Here is a 24364-nt window from a genome sequence, read left to right on the forward strand (position 1 = left end):
TCAAGGGGCAATATCCCAGAATACCCTGTGAGAAAATCCCCATCCTCTCCCCAGGCCGTTCAGATCATCGCCTTGTTTTACAACTTTTGCTTCCGGTCTTTTCCACTGTGTTCCCGAGCTAGGCTGTTTAATAACAATATTCAAAGCAAAGACATTGTAATTAATATATTTCGGCAGCTTTTCTGGAACGGCAGTTGGAAATATGGCAACGGACGCAGAGAAATTGAATCTGAGATACGCTGGAAAAGTGACCATCGTGACCGGAGGATCCAAAGGAATTGGTGAAGGAGTAGTCAGGGAATTTGGTAAGAATGTCACGAACAAAACGTCCTCAAATGTAGGTTAAAACAGTTACAAGTCTTCTCGCCTCAATAGTATTGTACTGTAGTGTAGTGTAAAAGTCTCTCTTAGTACAATGCCGAAAAAAAGGAAGCCTTATTAACTAGACTACTCCATTGAACTTAATCATGTGACTTCTTCATTCGGTCACGGGATGCCCTTCCACCCTTCTTCTGCTTGTGGAATTTTCACATCAATTACCTATCTGTACCATTGTGTCGAGTTCATTATTATTAGTACTGCGTAATGGACGGGTGAAGTGGGAAATTACTTTTATAGGAGAATATATTGGCTGAACCTCCCCTATATAGGGTTTTTCTGGAACAGTGAATTTAAAAAGAGATGCAGACAACATTCACAATGATAAAATCATTAACATTCATTAATAAAAACTAGCGGTAAAAAACGACGTTTTGATCTCTCTGAGATCATTTTCAAGTTGAAGAAAAAACGAATGAAATATATAAGTACAAGTTAGGGCGTGAGAATGTCAAACGATAAAATATGTAAATACAAGCGCTAAAATGTAAGTGTTAAAATAATAAAATACTATAAAAAAAAACCTATATAAATAACTTTGCACGGATTGAATCTGACTGTTTGTTCAAGGTTGGCTTAAGCTCCTTTATAAAGAGCATTTCGTAGATCAGGCAGTCAAATTTACTTTGGCACTTTCTCAAGATCTTAAAATCACGATTTATGTCACTTGGGACTGTTCCATGCTGCTCTTTGATGTGATTCCCGATTGAAGACAATCCTTTGTGTTCCTCAACGCGTTGATAGAGGCGTTGGCACATGTACCCGACATAGTTTGCATCACCCAAACGACACTTGTAGTAGTAAACAACGCGTTGCTGGTTAATGGTAGGTGGCTTCTTTTCTTTCGGTTTGACCTCGTGTCCGATCTTGCGGCTTGTATACACGGGACGAATATCAATTCCAATTTTTCAACCTAGTTCCCCAAGTTGCCTTCGTGCAGAATTGGCCAATCTCTGATCCTTAAAAGGTAACACTATTCTGACAGGCGCCTCATTCACGTTATGTGCTCGAGTAGAAATTGGATCGCCAGAAACTTTCTTGGTGACAAAATTACTGATGGTCGATTGTATCAATTGTGCTGGGTACAGAAGTCAGGAGAATGTCTGTGTGAGAGAATCACATTCCAGCTGGAACAGTTGAGGAACACAAAGGATCGTCTTCAATCGGGAATCACATCAAAGAGCAGCATGGAACAGTCCCAAGTGACATATATCGTGATTTTAAGATCTTGAGAAAGTGCCAAAGTAAATTTGACTGCCTGATCTACGAAATGCTCTTTATAAAGGAGCTTAAGCCAACCTTGAACAAACAGTCAGATTCAATCCCTGCAAATTTATTTATACAGGTTTTTTTTTTTAATAGTATTTTATTATTTTAACACTTACATTTTAACGCTTGTATTTACATACTTTATCGTTTGACATTCTCACGCCCTAATTTGTACTTATATATGTATATTTCATTCGTTTTTTCTTCAACTTGAAAATTATCTCAGAGAGATCAAAACATTGTTTTTTACCGCTAGTTTTTATTCTGAAATGTTTTCAAAAAAACTACTTATAAGAACATTCATTAAAGTGGATAAAAACATGCGTAGTCAAAAAAGAACGACAGTCTATTTTCACTTCCCTTATATATTTTCACAGGTCTCCAGAAACATGTTCTAAATAAACACCTCTCTCCCAAAGAAGGAAGTAGAGTAAAATGATAAAAATGAAAAAAACACTACTTTGACTTTTTCAGGAAAAATATTATTCCCAAGATACTCCAGAACTTTTGCACTTTATCTTATTCAGTGTTCTCTACATAAGCACAGGTGACCAGTGAAAATCACTGTTTAATAGTCCTGGGCATTCCAGCTATTTTTGAAATAAATGATGAAAAAATTGTGTTAAACCATTAAGTTAATAGAGGGGAATGGTTATGAAGGCCAGCAAACATCAAAGGAGCGAACAAAGATGTCAAGATTTATGTTGGACAGTCCACGACCTTGCACAATCTTTTGTTTTGCACTCAAATACTATGCATGAATTACATAACCAAAATGTTTCTATTGGTTAGTTCCTCAGTCAGAAGTAAACAATTATTGTGTTTTGTGCACAGTCAAGGCAAAAAAAGTGAACAAAGACAAACAACAACAAACTTTGGCAGATTTAAAAAACCAGTCCCCTCTATTAACTTTGATGTAACTTTGGACAGATTTTAAGTTTTACAAGATTTTTTTATCTTTTATTACCTTTCAAGGCTGAAAATAAATAATATAAATGTAGATGAAAACCTGGGAACAGCAGCTCATACTTTGTGTGAAATTAAGTGAAATGTCTATCACTTATAATGCACAAGTTCTCATCACGACAACCAAAAGTTCACGATTGACCTAATAGTTAAGGTTACTAAATTGAACTTCTGAAGATATGATTATTTTGATGTTAATATGAGTATTAAATGCACAGACGTCTGATAAAAGTCAAAATAACATTTTCGCCCTTATTTCTTTTTGGTTTGGAGGTTCTGCAAATTCTCAGTGCTGCTTTCTACACAGCAATCTCTGTCTGCTTCAACTTCCATTCTACTTTTGGAAGGACCTTTCTATTAAATAAGTATTTGTTTATGCATGTATTGCAATGTCACACCACATCTTGCATTGAGTGTATATGTCATAGAAGAAACTAGAAAATTAAAGTGCTATTGCTAGCATGGCTACTGTTCAGAGTTAATAATTGTAATTATAACTTTGTATGTATTTAACAATCCTCAGGATGCTTGCTGGCCTCTACTTTTTGTGATGGCTAGGTTACACACCTTGCCTTGAAGTGTCACCTTCAAGTGAGACATTTATTCTGGCATTTCCCCTCCTTAATAATTTCTTTAAATTTGCACAAATTTAGTCATACCATGAGTGCTTATATATGTCTAAACATGATCATTGAACTGGAATATTCCAGTGTTAGTAATTTCTTATTGAGTTTATTTATATCACTTCTTTAAATAAAATATCCTTTTTACTTTTTTCTAGTTAAAGCTGGTTCCAAAGTTGTTTTTTGTTCAAGAGGGGGTGAGTATGGTAGATATAGAATAATTTCAAATTTAAAACAATTTTTTTTTTGTAGAAGCTGTAAGTAAGTTGTTCAATTTTAGCTCCCAAGCAAAGTAACTTTTCAGCAACCCATGACTGGCTGGGTATGAAACCCCTGGTATATTTTCAAGCACTGAGTTTCCTACCACCAAAATTATCAGTGACAATAGGGTGAAAAATGTTCAAAATTATATAATATTACTCAGTTGTGTGTTATATTATCAGTACATCCCTATGAGGCTGTTTGGAAGTAGAGATTAAAAAGCATTTAATAAACAATTAAAAATTACTGTGTTTTTCATATGTAAAAATATATATATCCATTTTGAACATGATTTAGATGTAATGTCATATTTTGTCATTGAAAATCCTTTATAATAGAATTCATTTTCTTTGATCTGAGTAACTAAAAGGTAGAAGTTCAAATAGAATTGAAAGCATTACTTAGGAGTAATTGAGGGTGCAAGAAATGATTTTGTTTGCTGGTGAGCCACTTGTTTAATAGAGAGAGTAATGGCTAAAGTATAAAGTGTATTGTGACCCTGCATGTTTAGCTTGAAGTTGTCATTAAAGGCTTAGGGACAATGATTATTTATTATCTACTAGACATTTTGCTGACTAGCAACTTTTGGGATCATATGCACTTGAACTTTGTCTTGAATCTTGGTAGAATAATTAGATCTAACCAATGAACCTTGACATTAGTTAGTGTTTTCCAGAACACAATTCTAATTGTTGATTATTTTGTAATATAATAATTATAATAGCTGACGACGGAAAAAAGCTTGAAAAAGAATTGAATGATAAAGGACCTGGGGAAGCATACTACATAAAATGTGATGTCACTATAGAAGAAGATATAAAGGTAATTAAACACATCACCAGTACTTGAGTAGATGAGCTTGGCAGCTTGTAACTTAATTTAGTTGAAGGTTGGTCAAGCCCTAAGTTGCCTTTGAGCCGTACTAAACTGAGATGACTACTGGCCAGCATTGTCTTGAGGTTATCCTTGCCTAAATAACATGTGCCCTTGTTTAAAACTATTCATTCACCAAGTACATGTAAACTAATAAATTTAAAGTGAATCATCAAGTGAACATTTTCAAATTGAAGTCAGAGTTGTTGGTTATAACATGGTCCCATTCTAATCTCGATACATGATTACAGTAGACTGAAGATTTATTTTTAATTATACCCAACCAAGGCCATGAAATTAAAACTTTTAAGTAACGGCAGCTGTCAAGTTAAAAAATAACTGTTCAGTGGTGGATTGCTTAGCATTATTAGACAGTGCATACATGTACATGTTCCAAAAAAGCCTAAAATAAGACCTTTTGATCTTATTTGCATTAAAAGACTAATTTCCTATGATAATGAAAAAAAAAAGATTGCCATTGGTAAAAATAACTTTTTAGTTGTATGATTCAAATATACATATATATGTAGAGCATCATTAAAGATGTATCGTATTTTATATTTCTTAAGAATTTAGTGGACAGAACGGTAGAAAAGTATGGCCGTATTGACTGCCTGGTAAACAATGCTGGATGGCGTAAGTTGATCACTGATCACTCAATGACTGGACTCAATGGAAACATTGTGTTTTTGGCAATGTGTTAACTTCATTGTTTATTGACTGATGGGGGAGTGGATTAAAATATTTTGGTGTAGAAGAAACAAAACTCACTGTTCCCCTTGGGTCCAGCCTGTTTTCCACTGTTTGCCATAATTAACTTTAATCCTGCAACTTTCTTTCTGTTGATAATTCATTATGCAACCACAGATTTGCACAATCTACTTCCAAATCCAGTGCTCAAGGTACTGTATTGTCCCTGGTGGGACCCCATATAAAATGGATAGGGGTGCTTGTCAGAACTTTTTGGAATCCCTTAAGAGGTATTTAGCAAGGTCCTGTTTTTGGCGTGGCTTTAAAATTTTTTCACCCCTGAAAATATACTGTCTAATGAATGTGCATTCTTTTATTGATGAGTTGTGAATTTCTGGTGTAAATAACGTAAAATTAAAAATCAGTTGTCAAATATCTCTTGTCACATTTTTTTGGCTCAATATCCTAAAAGGTACTGCAAAAGCACCCACTGTAGACCTTTTGAGGCTAATTTATGCCCTTAAGCCTGGTTCACACTAGCGAGGTAACAACATAACGACATTGACATAACGACATAAGGAAAAGATCATTTTTATCTTTATGTCGTTATGTTCATGCTGTTATGTTGCTAATATGTCATTATGTCTACATGTTCACACTACAAACATAACCTCCTTTTTATGTCGAGATAATGTCCTTTTTATGTCATTTGTGATGATGTCGTTATGTCGCTAGTGTGACCCAGGCTTTAGAGGTACCAAAACCACTTTTTTAATCCCTAAAGGGTACGGAGGGCATCCCCATTTTTTTCATATAGGAGTCTTCCCCCTCCCCAGGGTACTGTTTCCCAAGGGAATTGCAGGAGGCATTTTATATGATATGTTTTTATCAATAATAAAGTAGTTCAGTTTCACAGTTATGAAAAAGTGCATGAAGTCCTTAAAAAATTGGAATCATTGTATAATGTCTTTGAAAAAGTCTATTTGCAATACTTGCTCGCAAGGCTAAAATGTCTTTCAGGAACTTCTTTACAGATCACTTTAATGTCTAAAATCTTTAAGCCTTTAACACATATTATATATTCCATCAAACCAATCTACTGGATGCCCTTGATAATTCAGTTAAAAAATGTCATCGATAGCCAATAAAGATATGAAACAATTTCTTTTGAAACAAATGTGTCAATGAAGTGTAAATAGAAATCATGAGGAACACAAATTTAATCCCACAGGTTTTATTTGTTCTGGCAGATCCCCCTGAGAAAACAGTGGACAACACATCAGTTGATGAATTTAGAAGCTTGCTGGATCTGAACCTCGTCAACTATTTTATATTTTGCAAAGTAAGAGCACCAAATATTAAGATGCTTCCAGATCTCATAGCATGAAAACATAAATTTACTGACTGTGTAAAGCTGGCGTAATGTAGTTGTAAATTTCTTATTTTAACAGCTTTATGCTACCTTTACATTTTACTGTCTAGTATCCCATGCAGTTGGGTGTAGATGTACTTCTTGTTTCTGCATGCTACGAAAACTGGAGACATGTCAAACATATGCTGGTTGGATGAACCACTGCGCTGGAACCCTGGCTTTATGTTCAGGCTGAAACAGTTAAAAAACAAAATGCCTAAAGTAACAATAGAAGAAATGTACCTATATTAGATGTTTTGGTGTATAGTATTGCTGTATATTTTTACGAGTTGTGCCATATTTTGACGAGCCTGTAGGGCAAGTCAAAATGCAAACAACATTTTCCACTGCACAAATAACTGTACAATATCACTGTATATTTTTACTGTTATTTGGATGGAATTCGCTGCAGTTGGATAATAAGTCTATGTAGTGCTCCTTCTACTAAAGTCATTTCTTTGCAATGTTTAATTCCAGAGAATATCCATACCTCCACTATGGAAGGGATATTTCCCCTCGAGAAATTCCAATTAAACTGCATACATTTCTTTAAAGTTTTTGGTCTATCACAACCTCCCACCCCCACAGGAAATTCCAGTCCCCCTATGAGGGGAGTACCGAGTACAGATGTTTTCTGGAACTGCGCAATGGTATATATTGCTCTTCACGTAAATGCCATACATAAATTTATTATTATTATTATTATTGTTATTAATAATATTATATATTATTATTATTATTATTATCATCATAATTATTTTTGTAAGTTTTACTGACCTTTGTTTTCATACTATTGTAGCTTGCTCTGCCACACATTCGGAAAACGAAGGGAAATATCATCAACATGTCAAGTTTAGTGGCACAAATAGGTCAGCCAGGAGCTGTTGCATATGTGGCAACCAAGGTAAACCTTGATTTTTACTTCCATTTGTATTTGGTAAATCATTTGATTAATGTTCAAACTTATTTTAGATGTCACTCTGTTTGTAGGGCGGAATAACTTCTATGACAAGGGCTTTGGCAGTTGATGAGGCAAAATATGGAGTGCGAGTAAACAGGTATTGAGAGATGGGCGCTTCTTTCTGTTCTTGTACCAACTATGTGCAGCATGTTAACGTGCAGTTTGTTTCACTGTACCATTAAGGATATCAATCAATTCTTGTACAGTTAAGTAATAGAGCACTTTTTCCGTGTTTACATGGCGTCATCTATACTCATTCAATGAGGGCTGGGAGATTTTGAGGCAGTTATGCAAACCTGAGACGTAGCCGAGGGTTTGCACAACTTTCGAGAACTCTCCCAATCGCCGAGTGTTGAGATGAAGCTATGTAAACATGGAAAAAGCGCTCCATTGCTTTTATAAAATAATTCTCAAAATTACGCATGCGTCTAAAACGTCACAACCGTGTTTACATATACTCTCATCTTAACACACCGATCGACCAATGAGAGCGCGCGTAGTAGCTTAGTTATTTCACAACATGCAATTTAAAAAATCGCGTAAAAAAACTGTTCTCGTTTGTGTAAAGTCGCGTTAATTTCCCTCTATTTTCGTTTATTTAAGTCGGGTTTTCGTATACCTTAATTAACATGAGCGTTAATTTCCTATTTATAAGGAATGTGGGAGGTTAAAAATTCAATGTTCTTTTGTGGCTGGGAACGAGACTAAGTGTCCCCTTCTGGGAGATTCTCGAGCACAAGAGGTGTCTGTCTGTAGAAATGAAATATAAATGTCAGATGTTAAAGCGTTTCTAAGTATTTTTTTAGTATGTGCGCATTGCGGGCCTATTTTTATGAGTTTTGACGTCTTCTCCACCTTACCAGTGTTTCACCAGGTAACATTTGGACTCCATTGTGGGATCAATTGGCTCAGGCCTCAGGTAACTTTGAGAAAAGTAAGAAAGATGGTGAAGAAGCACAGGTAAGTGACATGATATTTGCAAGTGCTGCAAAAGGCTTCCACTGTTTTCTGTACATCTAGACTACAAGCCTTACTTTGACCCGAAAACTTACTTTTAAGGTAAAGCTATGAACAAGCAAATAAGCAAACAAACACACAAGCAAGCTAACAAAACAACAAAACAACACAATCAGAACGAGGGGCAATTTCATACAGGGTATTAATTAAGTCGTTAGTGATGAACAAAGGATGGCGCTAAAATGGAAGGTTCAACATCACATTCAAAAGACGATAACAATGCAAAACAAGATAAACAACATGTTTTTATCTATGAATCCCAAATCAAACTGGAAACGAGATTCCCGTTTCATGGAAAACTTATTATTAGGAGCATAAGCACACAGAGTCACAGGCGGAAACCGAAAGTCAGATGTTTTCCGGGCGTTGTTAACGAGATCGAGAACGTTCCAGCCAATGGCAGCGAAAGCGCATTAGGTCCTAGTTGCTGTTCACGACTTTAAAAACTTCTTAGCAGGCTTGCTTCCTAATGTTAAATTGCAGCGCACAGCTTCTCAGCAGACGACGTTTCACGTTTCACGCAAAAATAATAGAGTTCTAAATCACAGACGGAGTCGGTGGCGTAATGGTTAGCGCGATGGACTCCGGATTGAGCGGTCTGGGTTCGAGCACTCACCGGGATCATTGCGTTGTGTTTTTGGGCAACACACTTGACTCTCCCGGTGCCTCTCTCCACTTAGGTGTATAAATGGGTACCGGTGAATTTAATGCTGGGGGTAACACTGCGACGGACCTGCAACCAATCCAGGGGGAGCAGAAATACTCCTAGTCTCCTCACGCTACAGAAATCGGGATAAGCTCCGGCTGCGTGGGCCAGTGGTGCTGACGTTTTTGATCCATGGACGCCAACCAGAATTTCGACGCGTTGTCAGTCCCCGCCAGCGTTTACAACTTGCTTTTTATTACCGAAAAGTATACAAATCGCGCCAAAGAAGAGAAAATTCAACTTCCGGGTTGTGTCCCTATGTTAAAAATGCATGTGCTTGAGCTCCTTGTGTGAGATCACGACTAACGAAAAAGCACAAGCCTCTTAACAGTGAAACAATTCTCCTCTGTGATATTCACATGAAAAATCTTTTTCGAAAGTTATCCAACTGCAAGAGTCTCATTACAGTACTGCGTTTTTTTCTCACAGCTGCTTGGCCGTATGGGAACGCTTGAAGAATCCGGTCAAGCTTGTTTATTCCTGGCTGCTGAAGCCACGTTCACAACCGGTATTGACATGCTGTTGAGTGGAGGCGCCGAACTGACTTATGGAAAGAAAACACAAGTGGAGACTGCCTAGACGAAATGAACTTATTTTTCATTGACGTCAAGGGCAAGGTCGTACAACTTCATTTTCTGACCAGGGGCGCTTTCCATGCGGCGAAAAATTTCGGTTTGAATTTCCGAAATTTCTAATGGCGAAAATTTCCGAAAAATTTCTTACCGGAACTCGTATTCCATTTGATTTTTCTTCCCAGAAAATTCCGGAATTTTCAGTTGAATGGTTCGTATTTCAGAAATTTATCCATGTCGGTTCTTCCAAGTAAACTTCCGTACAAATTTAGTTGAATGGAAAGCGCCCGAGGTCTCGGTTACCTATATCGGTTTTAAATAGTTTTAAGTTATTCAGAATTGCTTTGGTTTTGCCTGCTGGTTGTAAAGACCCGTGTCACGATCTAATCCAATCAGATGCAAAACCATAACCAATCACGAGTTGATCACGTGCGTTTTTCCCGTGCTTTGTAGCCGTTTCATTTACTTGCTTTGTGTTCTGATTGGTTCATTGTGTTGTTAACTTTTGTTCTGATTAGTTGTTGTGATTGCTTTATTGTCAGTTTCACAACAGTCGCCTGAAGACCACTCTTAGCCGAACAAATAAGGATTACTGATTTCCTGGGATCACGTTTTGACCTGCATGTAATTACTTTCAGTTCGTGCAATCAATTTTATTTTTGTTCGATCTTTTGTGTATGTCATAGTTGTCATAATTTTAACTAATCAAGAGGTTTTGTCCAATGTTAAGAGTATTTTGCGAGCAACATAATTACTAAAGTAGGGTGGCCCCGCCCTTGTAATAGTTTCTATAAAAGATTTAAGAACAAAAATTAAATGTAATTATTAGGCTTTTAACGCGTTGCTTCAAAGTAACCCAAATCTTTATGAAAAAAATTGAAAAAAATTTAGATTACTAGGCTTTTAGTGCCTTGTTTAAAGCAACACAAACCTTGGCTTTAAATTATAGAACGGACTTTTCAGCCATGTATGCCAGACTGCCATTGCACTAAAAGTGTAGGTGGAGGTCGAATATACTTTGTAATGCGTTATTTGCCGGCTGGAGGTCCGGCGGTTTTGAGAAAAACTTTGCCGAAGTCTTGATTTTTTAAACTCTTTTTATATAACTATTTCAACTACTAGACGTTAGTTTTTTTTTTTTTTTACTCTATTTTTATAACTATTTTATACTATTAGACGTTTTATATTTTTAGAAATTGTATTTAGCAGGGCCCCTCTGGATACCAGCCACTGTGCTGAATGGGCCACCCTGCATAAATAAAGTTTTACCTACCTACCTACCTACCTTGAGCACGTTACTCGGCCTACGGTCTCGGGCTGTTTCAAAGCCAAGGCAAAGTTTTTCTCGATACGGACTGACCAAACAGTGACCGAAGTCGGCAAATGACGTTTTCTATTTTTTTTTCTCTTTTACAAACTACTAGTCACAATTAATAGCGAGAAAATTTGAAATCGCAAAACTACGCAGAGAAACAGTTTTTTACGTTTATATATCAAGTTTAAACACTTCCAGAGAAAAAAAAAACTTCCTAGTGCATGAAAGAGTTAAGAAAAGTTCTGCCTACACCAAATCAACCCCCCCCCCCCCCACAAAAAGAAAATTAAAAAAATTCCACCTCCTCCCCGCAAATAAAGTTAAATGGTTCACTCGTTGTGATATGTATGAGTGGGAAGCCAAGGGGCTTAGGGTGACACAAGCAGCCTGAACTTTCACTCAACTGTTTTTATTTACATTTAATATATGATGATTATCTATAGATAATGTAGGAACCTTTATATTGCTTTGAAGATAGAAGATAGATTGATTTAGTAATTAAATGACTAATTGACTGATCGACAAGTTCCATTTACAGCTAGTATGTGTTGGTTTATATTGATGCTGTGACTTTAACAAGCCTGTTTACCATGCGTCCCCTCATAATCCGAACAAGCTCTAAGCTTTGACTGCTACACCGTACACTGCCGCTTAGAAGCCTCCCCCCCGGTTATAGGCCTATCTACCTATAGACAGATTACGTACGATTATAAGCCTCTCCCGGATATAAGCCCCCCTTTTTATTTAAAATAAAATGAAATCGAACCATTAAACAATTAGATTATGAGCTCGACATTTCTATCACGCATAGAAATCGAGAGCGAATAATCTAATTGTCTTAGTATAAATCTACTAGTCGTTCAAAGCTTTATCGAAATCCTCTTCACAGACACCTGGAAAAGGCTAAGAAGCAGCCGTGATTTTGTTAGCAAGGGCACACTGCTACGCTACTCACTATCTATCAGAGAATAGATAGTGGGTAGCGTAGCCAATCAGAGAACGACACTTGTGATGTAACGCTAGTAAATTTATACTAATATTAATTATTAAAACTTATTTAACTTAATTTGATTCACCCATTTCAAGAAAATTTACTTAATCAGTCCTCTAGGACTGTATGTCTGATCTAATCTGATGGGTTGTAGACTAGTTTTCTATAACTGGCGCCACTGCCGTGAACAATATTTAGCTCTTATTAACCCCACCAAAGAAGAGAAGAGTCGACACACCGCGAAATAATGAGCCTACCTTAATCTCCGTCGTCCTTTTTTTTGCTCTCGCCCCAATCTTCACGCGACTACCAGGCGAGAAACTTGGCTCCTATGTGGAACGCTGTCAACGCACGCTACGAAAGTACCTTATTACATGATATTTTTGCGACACGTTAATTTCGCGAATTTCGCTATCTAAAAAAATTGCGAGATTGAAGTGACGCGAAGAATAAGTGTCGTGAACATAACATGACGCGAAAACTAAGTGACTCGCATTATGTTACTGTTAACATATAGTCCAGCCGATGCGTTTTTGTTACTTTCGACGTTATTGAACCTTTTGATACAGTCGTTTACTAAATTCAAGGACGTGTAAGTTACACTGCCAAGGAAATAAATTGTGTGTTACTCGAAAACGCGAAGTTAAAGTGATTCAAAATACAGAATTACCGCCAAATCGCGGAATTTGAGTGTCGCGAAATGTGCGCACCTCAAAATCGCGAAATAAACATGTCGCGAAAATTTCATGTAAATAAGGTAGCAGTCGTCATAGAAAAGGAAAAGAAAACTCCTTTTTTCCAATTTATGTATTATTTGTATGTATGAATGCTGGACTATGCTATGCTGGGGTGAAGGAGAAAGAACACAGATCCATACAGTAACAGTCAATGGAAGTATACTCTTTATTGCGAACGAGCCAGAGCATAGCTCTTTCCGACATCAACTAAACGTGGTGGGTTAAAAAAGAAACATAACAATTTTGATACCTCGTGCTATAAACATAATTTAATTGCATACGATTTACAGACACGAATAGAATATATCAATAATTTATCACATTACTAACTTTGTTTACCTACAGGTTAACAAAAAGTTGTGTCAAAATAAGAGAAAAGGTTGTTAACAAACGTGATTGACACAGACGCAAAGAGGCCGTTTTCCTCTGAAATTAAAAACAGTTCTTATCACTAACAGTGGCAAAAAGGCCATCTTCTAATCTTCACCGCGAAGAGAAAAAAAAAACGGATTAATTGCGAAGCTACACGGATGAATACGTATATATTACATTAATGATTAAGATTCAATTTTTTTTTTGTTATTTCCCATAGACTTTGAAATCATCAGTCAAATTGGGATTTATTTAAAACAAGATTTCAAGCCTTTACGGCCATTTGCACAATAGAAATGATTTAAAATTTATTTGACTTATATCTGACATTCTTGCAAGATGGTCTATGCATCCTTAATTTCTTAAATTCAATTACTCAGATCATAGTTAATAGACGGGAATGGTAATGAAACCCGACAAAGTTCTTTGTTGTATCAGTTTTTGTCCCCTTTTTTGGCCTTGACCGTGCACAAAACACAATAGTTGTTTACTCCGCACTGAGGAACTAACCAATAGAAACGTGTTGGTTACGTAATTCATGCATAGTGTATGAGCGCAAAACAAACGATTACATACATACATACTTTATTTGCAACTCCCCAAAGGGGCTTTTCAGTTACAAAAGGAATAAAAAAGATAAAAAATACGTCAATTAAAATGAATAAACAAAATGGGAAAGGAGTCTAAAATTAATTACAGTATTAAAGATTTAAAAATTTACAAAATTTAAGATTGAATATTAAGAATTTACATTATTAACATTTCAGGTCATTTACGTAAATAGTGAACAAGGTGTGTGCACGGTCGTGGACCTTCCAACAAAAATCTTGGCATCTTTGTTTGCTTCTTTGATGTTTCTGGGCTCCATAACAAGTCTCCTCTATTAACTATGCTCAAATGATGAAATTTTAAATTCTAAAAACCATAAAGTAATCTTCAAACAAAGCTCCCAACATCGTCATTGATATAACCTGCCATGACAACTGTCTGCTACGAATACGTTAAATAAAAACCATTAAAACCTAATGCAACAATAAAATGTACGCTAAATAAAATAGTTGAATTGGAAAAACCACCTAAAATTCCACACCACATTAATTTACCATTTACTTCTCAAATCAGAGTTTGCAGAAACTACGCAGAAAGGGTAAGCAATACGCCTGGCATTTTCTTGTAATAAGTTGTCGCAAAATTATGCTATATACGAGACCAGTTCGCGTACGTGTTCCCTCAAGTTGCAATACGGTGATATCACACGTAAAACCCGGCAGTGGACTACCATATGAAATGGACGGAGGTGCCCGTGGGAAATTTTGAAAAGAACCCCCTAGGAGGTACCAAGATCCTGTTTTGTGGGGGCGGCTTGAATTTTTTTTTCTCCCCTAAGAGGTACCAATTCTAGCATAACACATTATCTCCTGTCATATTTGCTTCGGCTAAATACCCTGAAAGGTACCGCTGTGGACCTTTTAAGGCTGAACACTCAATGAGGTACCAAAACCGCTTTTTTAACTCTTCCTTTTCATTTGGGAGTTCCTTCCGGGACGTAAACACGCTTCCAAACTTGTAATTCAACATTGCAGCACGACGGTTTGCAAGAAAATGCTGCTTGGATCACTTGGTCCTATTGTTAAAATAACATTTCAAAAACTAGAGTTGTTATCCTATCGTGCCTGGCAGGCAGGAGTCAACAAAATTCTATCATTCTTAAGTCACCTGACTCGCTACAAACGACTTGGTGACTGCTTCAACTTGACGGCAAGATTTTCAGCTATTTTATCAAGGAAGTCAAAAGTATTGAGATAATCCGATCGCTGTACATTGGACAATCCCTTGATACAGCCGGCGAGGTCCTTTGTCATGTGACCGGCTTCAATTGTTTCGATGCACGTCTCTTCCAAAGTGTGGCAAAAGTTGGCAAGATTGTCATTGCCTGAAACAAACAAACAAAAAAACCCACATAGGTACAAAGGGCTTCGAACCTGGGCCCTGCTACCAACACTTGGCTGGCAAGATGACGCTTAATCCCAAAATAGCGTAAATTGGCTTTCGAAAATCCCGGGGTGCATTCCATTTAGTCAAGAATTCAGGAAATTTGGGTTCGGAGGTTTTTTTTCGTTTCCCTAACTAAAAGATTTTCAGAAGAAAAAGTAAACGAAACTGTTAAGAAGGCAGGTCCCAAGAAAACCGTATTTTTCGAGAGTTTTTCAGTAGAACGAAAACACAAAAGCGCTCGTCATTTACCGCGGAACCAAAAATTCCGGAATTAAATTGACGAAATGGAAAACGTCCTGAGTCGTAGGTTCCAACCAAAATTGACGTACTTAACATCGCCGTTTGCTTTATTTTCATTTAGACAGTACAAAAACCTTAAATTTTCCTTATTCGATAAGCGAAAAAAAAAAGGAAAAAAAAAAGACTTAATTTAAGTGTCAGAGCATCCAGGACTGATAAGGTAATAGGCCATTTACGAGTTACCTTACACCTCTGTTTCAAAACGACTTCTCATGAAAAACCTATCATGAAAATGAGTTTCCAAAGGGTCTTGATAGCAGTAGGCAAGTCAAGAATTTAAAGAAAACGACACAAATTTTAAGTTTCAAAGACATATTTCGACAGATTCTCCTGTCATCTTCAGATTTACATGGTGTAATTAATGATTCAAAGAGGGTTGTTCTCTTTGAATAGCCTCTTTGAAAATAAGTTTGATTTGCATAAAATTGAACCTGTGGGTGGAATATATTCGGAATGGTTTCGTAAGAGCGCACTAGAAATGGCTTATTGAGAAGACCAGAGATAAGCTTGTTGCAAAAAGCGGCCGAGACTGCCGTTGTTAAATCTACCATGTTCCGCTTCCCCCTCCCCTAGAAAGAAAGACAACCGAGAATCTAAAGGCTTGGATTTCATCTGTCGTTCATTGAAAACATTTCGGCGTGGCATAGTGCTCGGTACCTAGTGCTCTTCCTGCCTGTGAACAACACTTACCATCCAGTTTGGCTCGATGCAACAGACCTCTTGTCCACGCAAAGATGGAAGCTAGGGTCAAAGAGAAAGCAGATGAGTAATAGAATTCACCAGATTCCCCGTAGGCAGGGAGTTAAACGTTAGTTAAACGCTTGTTTATGGAAATAGATAAATTATTTCATTTCTAGTTCCCGAAAACGTTCACTCCGCGTCTCTATCAGCATTTCTCGTTCTCACAAACAGTTCCACTCGTGTTTCTGTAATTAGATGGAAGCACGGAGATGGTTTTCTGTTTCTTAAATACAAGGAATTTTACAAACCCGCATGGTGGGACGTAACCCTATTGCCAGTCTTTCTTCATCCTTTCTCGCCCCTCACTAGCTTGTTTGGCGCAGAATACAGATCTCGGTAACCAGTCGTTTAGCCCCCAAGTCGATTAGCCCCTAACCGTTTCGCCTCCAACCAGAAGTACAAAACACTATCTATTTCTCGTCGTTTAGGCGTGAATATGGGGGCTAACCGACTTTTGGTCGGGGGCTGACTAGGCTCCCACGCAGACATTCTTGGGCTTGTCACCCGCTGGCCTTAAAGGGCGGCGGGGGGGGGGGGGGTCCGGGGGGATCCTCCCCCAGAAACCTTTTAAAATTGAGGTTCCCAGAAATGAGATTTCCGTTATTCCGAGTCCAAGTCAGCGTGGTTTGATGTCTTATTTGTTCAAGTTAGGGGGTTTGAGCGAACCCCTCCCAAACCCCCCTGTCCCAGGAACATTCCTCAAGAATTGAAGAAGAGCTTGAGAACAAGATTTCTTTCAGGAGGTAGATTTATGGTTGCATTTTACTGCAAAGCATTATGTCAAGTGCTCAGCCTTACCGACTGGGTTTGTAGAGGTCTCTTTGCCTTGCTGGTGCATGCGATAATGTCTTGTAACTGTTCCATGCGCCGCCTCAGCTTCCACTGTTTTACCATCAGGGCAGACCAGAACACTTGTCATCATGCCAAGCGAACCGAATCCTGCAAACATATGCGCTCAATCAAATGACATTTTGCCAAGTCTTGTACAATGTAGTAGCATTCACTCTAAGGGGAGGGAGGGAGGGGAAAGGGTGGAGGGGCACACCGTGAGGGTATGAGAGGATCGCTATAATTTCTTTTGACTCCCAGATACTCTCATGATCATTCCTTGCACCCTGTATTTCATACAAGCATACTCCCATAGTCCCACCAATTGCAGTCACTGGGAGGGCAACAATTACATGAATTCAGCCTTCTTTAGGCATTCGGTTTTTTGGTGAAAAACGTTCTGGGCAAATCGCAAAAATTTTCTCTGATTTTGTTTTCTTTACCTGCAATCCTTAAAACAATACAACAGAAGTTTGCTTTTCTAAAAAAAGTCTTCCTGTTCACAGCAAATCTAAACAAATATTCTCACATTAGTGCATTGAAACCGCAAAAGAAAGACAACCAAAGACTGATTTTTGAACATAATACTTAACCTCTCTATTAAGGGGAGCAACAAAAAGTTCGACTGTTGAGAGGGAAAAGGGGTAGGGGCTTGCGGGAATCTCTCCTTAGCCATGCCTTAGTCATCTCCTTAACCATCCTTATAACCATTGCCTGGAATAGCTTAGCCTATTAATGCACTGAGGCACAGAATTGAGATGACAAACAGTACCTGCATGAAGGAAACACACCTTATCTTCTTTAACCTGCAATCAGGTGTTCCTGCCATGAAAACTAAGAGCATGTATTTGATTGCCGGCCGGTTAATCCCGTTTGAGCAAAACATGCCCCAGTCAAGGACCACCTACCTTGGGCAACAGAATCCGACTGTACATCGCCATCGTAGTTTTTACATGCCCACATAAAGCCACCCTCAGACTTAAGTGCATAAGCCACCATGTCATCTATTAATCTGTGTTCATACCACAAGTTTTTCTCTTCAAACTGCTGTTTGTAGTCTCTGGAGATAAAAAAATGCATGTGGTCACACAAACAGATCAACTCAGCTTTTGTTACCAGAGTGCAGTCAGTTGTAATTAATTTCTTCCTGCCCCTCTCTACCAGATTTGAACCGAAGACACTCCCCCTCCCCCCTTCACAAAACAATACTTACGTTTCATATATTTCCTGGAAAATATCCTTGAATCGACCATCGTACTTTTTAAGAATCGTGTTCTTTGTGCTGAAAAAGAGTTACATAAAATAGCTGTGATAGGGAAAAATGAAATTTTAACTACAAGATGATCAATATTAATAGTAAAATATTGTTATAGAACAGCCCAAACAATAGTTCAAGGTTGACCTGTTTGTTTCCCAGCCGACATTGGTGTTTAAAGCATTCAAAAAATGTACAACATGACCTGTTTGAAATTAAAGACCACGTGACACCCAGGCATGTCTAGAGGCAAATCCAGTACCCTGACTTTTGTAAATTGGTCACATTATCTAGCTATCTGAAATAATAGCAGTGTCGTTTATTTAAGATATAAATTTAGTAGATCTTAAGGTAACCCCAATTGATCACAATGCCAGAAAAATATAAGGAGCAGTGAATATCATTCTCCTTCCCTGCAGAGACAAGACTAGAGTAGTACAGTAAGATTTAGATCCCTACAGACACATCCTAGTTTATATACGATCATGATCAACAACAAGAACAATTTCATGTACCTCATGTATAAAGGATATTCCTTCTGCAATGCATATTGAAAAGAACTGTGGGCAAAGTTCTTGATGGACTGTGAAGAAAGTCACAAGTGATTAGATAGCAGCTTTACCTCAAGTGCTGAATAACACTACATATACCACTAATAGTATCGTCAAACATGACCCTTGCTGGGCCGGGATCAGAAATGCACTGTGATGACTAATCAGTGGTGGATCTAGGGGAGGGGCCCGGGGACAAGAGCCCGCCCTTATTTTGGGTAAAACAAAAAATCACAGAAGGAAGAAAAGCCAGCAGGGCAAACAAAAAAAAGACACCCCCCCCCCCCCCCCCCTCCCTGCCTTAGCTCAAGGTCTGGATCTGCCACTGCTAATTCACTTCAAGTAAATGCCATGATGGAGAAGTCCTACTATTACTGGTGATCATGTAACAAACAAAAACTCACCATCTACTCGGTAATAATAATTATATTGATTAACCAAGAAAAAATTTTCATTGTACAGTGGGTCTCAGTAAAGAGCATTCATCTTTTTAAGCTGGACTGAGGATGCAATTTATTCCAGACATTTTGTTACAGTCAATCCTGAACACCAAAGTGCCAGATCTTGGTTTCTGCAGCATGAAGAAACGGGAGTATTGCTACTCCCCCACCCACACCCCTGGGCCCCTGCATTCAGATTGGATGCTGTCCATTGCAGGTTAGCCCAGGCTGCTCATTCTATGAGGTCTCAATAAGAGATCTCCAGTAATTCTTATGGGGCCAGTTGTTCAAAGGGTGGATTAAACACCATCCACTGGATAAAAAAAAATTGATGAAACAGATCAATGCGCTAAACACTGGATAGTGATTTATCAGTGGTTATTCATCCAACAACCATGAACAACCCTGAATCCTGAGTGAAAAGAGGTTAACTGTGAGAGTTAGGTGCTGTCTGAAAAAAGCAACCGATTGACCCCAGATAGCCTGGATTGCTTGATTTAGATTCACTTGAAAGTGTCAACTGTTGGGTCACCATGGATGCCACATTGAGTGACCGATAAATATGATCCTAAAGCCTGTGTTAACCTGTTTACCTCATCTGTATTAAACATCCCCATTGCGACTCCGCCACCATCAGTGAAATCGTGCACAACATGTTTGATTGGCTTGCTGCCGTCAGAGGGAGTGAAAACCATCTCAACTTTGCCAGCACCAGGAACAACAAAGTCTGTTGCTTTGTACTGAAAACATTCTAGGTGTGAGTTTTAATACTATAGAATTTATTATAATTACATTTAATTTAATTTGGACAAGTTTCAAGTTTAAATCTGGCCAGAATTCCATTTTTATCAGCTGCATACTTTAAATTTCTTTTAACATTTTAACCTCTCAGGTCTCCACCTCTTTGGAATTTTCATCGTCCTTCTACAGATTGGCTCAGGCTGGACCTAGAGCCAGATCCAACGATGGGCTTACAGCTGACAAGAAGCATTGGAACTCATTAGTAGCAGTATTCAGTCTTATGTGCTACCAAGCACAAAGAAGATTATGCCGCATATTTGTTCCAAAGGTTGGGTGTCCATGGATATTTCCTACTAGAGCCCTTGATATTCCCATTAAATCATGAATTTCAAATCTTGCCAAATTCTTTATGATTACCTGATCAGCATGAGCGTGACGACCAATAATAATTGGTTTCATCCATCCTGGTACAAGTCTTGGAATGTTCTTACAGATTATTGCCTCCCTGAACACAGTTCCACCAAGAATGTTACGGATTGTACCATTGGGAGATTTCCACATTGTCTTCAAATTAAACTCTAACAATGTGACATAAAACAGATATCAATGGTATTTAAGGCTCACTTCAAATGAAGTTTAACTCCCAACTTTTGAAAGTGTTTCAGGCTGTCTATGCAAAGAAATGCTAAGCAAGGAAGCTGGCCAAGATGGAGAAGTAGGGCTGGGGAGATTTTCCCAGCTAGTGACTCATGACAGCTCTGTCGCAGTAACGAGGGCTAGACTGCATTTCTTATTATTCTGGCCAATACATCTCATGATAGCTAGTGCACCTTAATCCATCCTACATGAGTGTCACATGTTCAAGAGACTCCACCCCAATAAGTAATCAGTATGTACATGTATGCAGTCATGTAGTGTCTTAGTTTGCAGTGCAAAAATGTAAAACGGAGTCAGAATGGTCCAGCAACACTGCAAGTATCTGAATGAAATCAGCTGTGCACATCAGTTACAGTGTATCAGTATCTCAGATATCCCTCTTGTAACAACAACAACATCAATCTTTATTTGCACTCTCTCAAACTATTAAATAAATACAAAATCTACAAAAATATCAACAATAAAAAATAGAGTGCTGGCTGCCTGGAATAATCATAGGGGCTAGCAGAGCCAGGGTAGAAAGTTTGGGTAGAAACAGATAAACTAACCAATATGCAATAGAAATTACGATTGATTAATGTTAAATGTTGATTCAAAATATAGATTGGAATAAGCACAAATTAATTAGTGACCACTAATTAAATCTATTGGCTAGCAATCAGCTGCAATTTAAACTGGACTACATTGAGAAAAACTATTGGATGTCTGACATCTAACCCTCCAAGATTCTTCTAATTAACTTAAAATGCATACTGACCTTCCACCCTCTTCTCGTCCGGAGTGATAGTAGCACATTTGATGCCAACATTGTATTTCCTCACTGCTTCTGCTGCATCCACAGTTACTGATTAAGTAAAGACAGAACCGTGTCAGAGAATTCTCTCAGACCAGCTTTAGCTTGTAGGGCCGATCTTACCACACAGCTGTTCAATTAGATGTCCAAATATTTATTTATCTTTACATAGGACTAGAAATTCAAAAGAAGAGTTTACTAGACTAACTAATAAGTAACAAGTTAGAAAAAAAAACTATATACAAAGGTTCAACAGAGATCATTAATATAGGAGAGAATATAAGATTTTAGACTTTTGTAGAGTCCTCTTTAACATTGGATTAACTTTGCAGACATGTCATCTTTAGCTTAAACCAGAGAGAGGCACAGAGTTTAAGCAAAACTTATAATAAATAAATGAATATAGAGCTATGTAATAATCAAATTCCTGCTTACCTTTGTCATCAGTCTGATCCCTGTTTTCAATAGAAAGATCATATGACTTCACATCCATATCCAAATATGGAAAAAGAAGTTTCTCCTTGATAAGTTCCCATATAATCCTACAAAGAGGAAAAGTACATAGTTAAATTTGTAATTTTCTAGTCTAAAAGAAAACATAGCAAATTACTATTTGATATCATCTTAATTTAGTAGGCCAGATACACTCTTTTTTTCAAAAGAATATATTTTATAAGAACATTGAGGCAGAAATTTGCAAAATTTTAAGAATATTTTAAGACTATGTAAAACCTGAGGCTGAGATTTTGAAAAGAATAATAATTATAATTTTGTGTGTTGAAAATTTGTAATAACAATACAATTATTATATGTTTTTAACTAAACTATATACAATTCTTCCTTTTTCTAGCCAAAAAGCAACAAAAGCAGCACTAGCCACGATGTTCGATGCTATTAATATTTCTGCAAGAAGTCAACTTCCTTTTCTTTGAAGTCAACTTCCTTTTCATTAGCTGAAAGCCCACCGCGTGACCTGCAAATAACTACCTACAAATAATAGTCTGCTCATGAGTAGTATTGTCTAAATGTGTTTTGCTACAAATAATATTCTGCTCATGCATAATCCTAATCGTGCTTTTGACTGAAAAAATGGCAGATCCGTCACTTCCCTGAGCTATCAGATAGAGTGATTTAAATAAGAAACAAACTTGGTGATAGAATGATAAAACAGTTATTAAACTCAGTTATTGCAAAATATCATGATTTGCCTGTGTCTCACAGATCAATTATTTGCCTCAGGCTTCAGCTTTGGCAAATAATTGATCTGCTCGCCACTCATAAATCATGATATTCTGCTTAACCCCATCCAATAATTAGCAATGATTGTTAATAATTATTGCCTGCAGTCTGGCTCCAAAATTTCTTTAACACTATCCAGACACCAATTATATATTTCAAAACAGAAAAATCATACGCTGCAATCTAAGAATATTTACAAGAATACTTTCTGCCTAAAGTCGGCAGAAAACTAATAGGAATTTTCAGCCTTTGCCAGAAAAACAGTCTTCTTACATGTATAAAAAAGAGTGTGATACATTTGCCTTGCTGCTCCCCTGTGGGGCTGACATTTTTCTTATTTGTAGTTTTCAAACTGGTCAAAGTACCAGTTTAATTTTACTTCCCTTTGTTTCACATAGCTTATTATTCATAATGAATACGAGTCAATAAAAAACAAAAATTTAACGGTTTTGAAAGATTTTGGATCCAAGACAAATTTATTTACCACAATGCCAATGTATCTCTGGCATTTCCTTGTACCTTGACCCTTGCATGACAGTTTAAATTTTAATCCCTGAGGCACGCACGCAGTCAGCCGACGCATTGAACGGTACAGTAAATATCGGAGCTTATTGACTCCTAGGTTAATAACAGTTTGTGCCAGAATGTTCCCAACAACATATACAACCGTGATATTACAGATAGTTTTGCGTGATTGCATGTTTTATTTCACTGCGTTTCGAATGTGTCACGAAATAAATTGCGAAACCTTCGAGTCATGGACGGGTCAGTTTCCGCAGTCATCCACGCGAATAAATTTACATACAAGATTAAAAGAACAATATTTTTAATAAATTCCCTGTGTGTGGTGAAATTGAACGTTGCAAAGATTTAATCTTTAGACGTTGAATTTCATACAAAAGCGTAACATATCCGGTTAATTCGATTTCATTTTTCAATTGAACCTTGTACTTAGCACGATTGTAAAATTTACCAGCTACTCTAGCTACATGTAGTACAAGACCCGCAGTCACCCGTTCGCTTACCTGGTCATTTCATCTCCCTTCATTTCAACAACTGCACCAGCTACAAGGACAAAGAAAGGACGACACTTTTAACAATGTTAAATTAACCACATGGTACGATCAAAGTTTCCCGTACAAAGAAAAATTATCCCGATCGAAAGCTACAAACAGCTGTTGAGATGAGCTGTGCAAAATATCTTATGCGACAAAATGGGAAATCATGACGACGCGGAATTACCATGACGCTTCCAAAATGCATTTAAGTCATTTAAGGATGAGATCTTACCTTGTATTTTCGCCATGTTGTGTTTGTACAGTAGACAGAGATTGCACGATTCGCGCCACACGCTAGCTGTTAATTCTCGAAGCACTTAAATTTCGAAATATCCACAGCTTTGCTGTTCTGTAGCACAAATTTCCCGAGAAACCTTGCGTCGGTAATGAAAGTGAACCCCGGCCTTGTTGATGATCTCATCAATTATAAATAGTTTTGCTACATAACAGACACTCCCAGAGACGCTTTCCTGGCGCGGAAAACACAGCTTAGTCTTATTAGTTCCACTTGACAAACATTCTATCTTGTGTAACGACTCAGCCGTGTAAGAACTTCAATTCTAATGCTAAAGAACTAAATTCGTATCACTTTCAAATTAATTTTCAGGCTCTGGAATGTTTATG

At 37.5% G+C, this 24364-nt stretch overlaps 2 protein-coding genes and 1 pseudogene across 2 annotated transcripts; 1 reads left to right on the forward strand and 2 right to left on the reverse strand.

Annotated features, from left to right (window-relative positions):
• Positions 1-34: 34 nt before the first annotated feature.
• On the forward strand, positions 35-11567 carry LOC110046250 (L-fucose dehydrogenase-like). Its single transcript, XM_020751940.2, has 9 exons — positions 35-305; positions 3395-3433; positions 4222-4319; positions 4940-5006; positions 6311-6402; positions 7271-7375; positions 7462-7529; positions 8296-8392; positions 9585-11567. The coding sequence occupies exons 1-9, from the start codon at positions 203-205 to the stop codon at positions 9732-9734; spliced, it is 819 nt and encodes a 272-aa protein (XP_020607599.1). The 5' UTR covers positions 35-202; the 3' UTR covers positions 9735-11567.
• Positions 823-1553, reverse strand: LOC149098397 (uncharacterized; annotated as a pseudogene).
• Positions 11568-12912: 1345 nt separating the features above from the next.
• Positions 12913-24124, reverse strand: LOC149098398 (isocitrate dehydrogenase [NADP] cytoplasmic-like). The gene is made up of 12 exons (XM_089278338.1): positions 23973-24124; positions 23708-23747; positions 21879-21985; positions 21408-21494; positions 20411-20571; positions 19846-19992; positions 18777-18844; positions 18220-18288; positions 17915-18066; positions 16977-17117; positions 16128-16178; positions 12913-15075 (listed from the first exon to the last, which is right to left on the reverse strand). Exons 1-12 carry the CDS (start codon positions 23986-23988, stop codon positions 14867-14869), a joined length of 1248 nt encoding a protein of 415 aa, XP_089134464.1. The 5' UTR covers positions 23989-24124; the 3' UTR covers positions 12913-14866.
• Positions 24125-24364: the final 240 nt, after the last annotated feature.

Source organism: Orbicella faveolata, unplaced genomic scaffold, assembly GCF_042242905.1.
Source record: "Orbicella faveolata isolate gen_17 unplaced genomic scaffold, um_ofav_v1 contig_46, whole genome shotgun sequence".
Lineage (NCBI taxonomy): Eukaryota > Metazoa > Cnidaria > Anthozoa > Scleractinia > Merulinidae > Orbicella > Orbicella faveolata.